Source organism: Trachymyrmex septentrionalis, unplaced genomic scaffold (assembly GCF_001594115.1).
Source record: "Trachymyrmex septentrionalis isolate Tsep2-gDNA-1 unplaced genomic scaffold, Tsep1.0 scaffold9, whole genome shotgun sequence".
Taxonomy (NCBI): domain Eukaryota; kingdom Metazoa; phylum Arthropoda; class Insecta; order Hymenoptera; family Formicidae; genus Trachymyrmex; species Trachymyrmex septentrionalis.
The window spans coordinates 4,745,089-4,748,302 of NW_017306091.1; the positions used below are offsets into that span (position 1 = coordinate 4,745,089).

The 3,214-nt window shown below is 41.0% G+C and overlaps 1 protein-coding gene across 2 annotated transcripts in view; it reads right to left on the reverse strand.

Moving 5' to 3' along the window:
- LOC108755839 (probable chitinase 3) overlaps positions 1-3,214 on the reverse strand; it is a 15,602-nt gene that overhangs the window by 7,770 nt on the left and 4,618 nt on the right. For both annotated transcript variants that reach the window (XM_018499148.1, XM_018499149.1), the window contains exons 7-13: positions 2,913-3,054; positions 2,473-2,826; positions 1,759-2,249; positions 1,464-1,692; positions 1,168-1,356; positions 658-1,000; positions 199-428 (exon numbers count right to left, since the gene is read on the reverse strand). In XM_018499148.1, the coding sequence (XP_018354650.1) occupies positions 199-428; positions 658-1,000; positions 1,168-1,356; positions 1,464-1,692; positions 1,759-2,249; positions 2,473-2,826; positions 2,913-3,054 (1,978 nt within the window). The remainder of the gene's footprint in view (positions 1-198; positions 429-657; positions 1,001-1,167; positions 1,357-1,463; positions 1,693-1,758; positions 2,250-2,472; positions 2,827-2,912; positions 3,055-3,214) is intronic.

The window sequence follows — 3,214 nt, forward strand, 5'->3', positions numbered from 1 at the left end:
TATTTCGCGACGATCTCGCGACTATAAAAATGGTCAATTTGCGCAATTATTACTCATCGTTGTCTCGTCTAATCATTTCGAACTGTGTAATTATGGATTGTTTCTCTAAAATAGAAGGAGGAGAAGGTAGAGAGACAAAAAAAAAAGAGAAATGATCAAGAATTAACGTATCCGGTTGATGAGAATAGGTAATCTTACCAGTATCTGCTTGACATTTTGCCGCCGACGGCCAATCGCATAGTTGTCGATTCGCGTCCCAGTGTAATCCTGGCGCACATTGTTCACGCTTCAACTCGCCGCGAACACATCTGTAATAATTACCACAGTTCATGGGATCGCTGTAATACTCGCCGCTAGTACAATTCGCTTCCGACGTGCCGGCAACCGGTTTCTTTGTTGTAGAAAGTGACGACTGCGTAGTCGGTGCGCTATTAAAAAAAAAATTTTAAGAATGAATCAATAAGGAGCTTTAATGTAGTTGTAACCAAGATGAGTGTAAATAAAAATATATCTTGATGCAGTAACGTCTAAACGCTAAATATTTTTGGATGATCATTACATCCAATACATTGGATGATAAACTGTTTTAACATAAAAAAAAAGAAGGAAAAGATTGAAATATACAGAGACGAATAATTGTGATTTGCTTTCTTTTACCACGATACAGTTGTTATAGGTGTGGTGCTGCTAGAGAGAGGAGCTGTACTCGGTTTTTTAGTCTCGCTAGGCTTTGTAACGTCCTCCGACGGAATTTTACTGGGTTCCTGGCTGGTCCAAGTCCATGTGGGCCAAGTGGTCTTAGTCATCTGCTGCGTTGTGGTGCTCGGTCTTTCTGTCCACGTGGGCCACGTGGTAGTTTCAGTACTAGACGCTGTCATTGACGTAGTAGGGCGCGGATTGCCGTCCGCGGCGTCACTGTGAGTAGTTAAGGTCGGTGCTTGCGGTGTCACCGGCTGCGGTGGACGTTGGCAATCCTCCGAGATGGATGCCAACGAGCGACCTGTTAATCAGTATAATTATATAAAAAAAAATATTAGAAAAGTAACAATATGTGTAATAATAAACATATTAGCATATAATAATACAGAATATAATGATAACTTGTAATAAAATGTATTGTAGAACTATATAATACAATACTAACAAAGATATTAATATAACACGCACCTAGCGCACGATTTATGGTTTTCAATAAAGGAAACGACTCAGAGCAACAGAGATTCTGAAAATCATCTAAGTCAATGGTCCACATTGTAGCTCCACCATAGCCATTTCCCGTGATATATTTGCCCTTAGCATAAACACTCTCCCGATCTTCGTAACCTACCCACTCATTTTCGAAGTGAGCACTCGGTCCTGAAATTATGTAGATTTTGTGCAAAATATACAATTAAATATATCTACTTATTTTGTTCAAATTCATTTAATGTACGTATATATTTAAGAGTCGTCGATCGTCCTACCAATTCCTACTTTCCAATTGTGTCGCTTGATCCTTTCGCAAATCTCATAATACGCCAACATTCCAGGTTGCTTGGTGAACTCTCCTGGTTTACCCGGACCGGTCGTGGGATCACCCAGATCGGCTTGGCTCGCCGTTGAGAGCCGATAAGACTGCCCATATAGGGGGATACCGACTAGGAGCTTAGATTTCTCAGCACCGAGACCAACGAGATAGTTCATGGTAAAGTTCTGTAATATTTTCGAATGCTATATTCAGCGATTTGCAACACGCATTTTCATGCAATTCGAACTTACAACGTTGTAATAGGGTTTGCTGTCGCTTGGTGACCCAAACAAGGGCGCTATGTGTGCCAACTTGGATTCCCACGATCCATGGTAATCGTACGTCATGACTGACATAAAGTCGACGACCTGCGAGATTTCACGCACCTCGTACGCTTTGTCAATGACCTCTTTGTATCCTGACAGGGCAGCAGCCAACAATAAAGGCGGGTCTTGCTTGTTAAACTCCTCTCTGAGCTCTTGCATCAATTTAGTAAAATTCGGCTTGTCAGAATCGGGACCTTTCTTGCAGTCGCTCTGCCAGCACTTGGGATAGCTCCACTCGAACGACAGACCGTCGAAATTGTGCTTCTTCAGAAAGTTTATCGTGGCAATGACGAATTTACGACGAGAAACGCCGTTGCTGATCAATCGAGAGTATTTATCACCAGAACTGTCGGTCCACCCGCCTAAGGCCAGTAATATTCTTGATCCTTTGATCGAGGTCACTCGCTGATATAGATCTGGAATGAATTATTCGAGGAATCATATCATTCGATTACATATTTTAAATGAAAGATTTAGAACAAGAATGATAAGTGATTCCATGGCTCGCAAGATTCGCTTAGATATGACGTTATATTTAAAGAAATGGATCCTTTCAAATTGCAGATTTATAATTCAGTTTTGTTCTGACTCTTTCAAATGTCTCGGCAATTGAGATCACATGTGAATTATCATGCTCACTATTTTCAATGTCGGCCCAAGGATCGAACGGCTGAATCAACAGCGTCTCAGGATTCAATCCAGCAAATGCGTAAACAATGTCGGTACAGAGACTCGAATCCAGATGTTCTGGCACGAATTTACCATCCCCTTTGCGATACAATGCCCAGGACGTCATATAACATGCTATTCGCGGACCGACTTGCTGCAACACCTTTTTTGGCGGTGTTGTCGATGATGTATCCTGACCGACGATTTTATCAAAAATATTGGTTTTACAGATCTCTGAAGACCGCCCTAGGATGGCTGCCACACAGCGTTTCTCTATCGGATCAAAGTATCGATTGTGCCCGCAATGACCATGATGTAGTTTTCCTGAAAAAAAAAAGCTCCGTAGTCACTGAATGTATAAATTTGACTTTTGCGATTTCTGATTAATTTAATTAAGCTGTAAACGTTACCTTTGATACAAGAATAAAATGCGGAACAATTTTTCGGATCCCTAGAAAGACCATCCTTCGGACACTTCTTTGTCGGAGTATCCTCGTATCCTAAAGATCGTACTGCAGCGTTTAGCATCGGCCAAGCATTTCCGCAGATACCCTATGAGATTTAAATTCACATGCACGCGTTAAATACGATAACATGCCGTGAGTGAATGGCGCCAAATTGCTGTTTGATGTAATGACAATGCTTAAATTAAAATCATTTTTTTATAAATCTGTTAATCTTGATGTACTTATATCCTTATATGGCGCTGAAA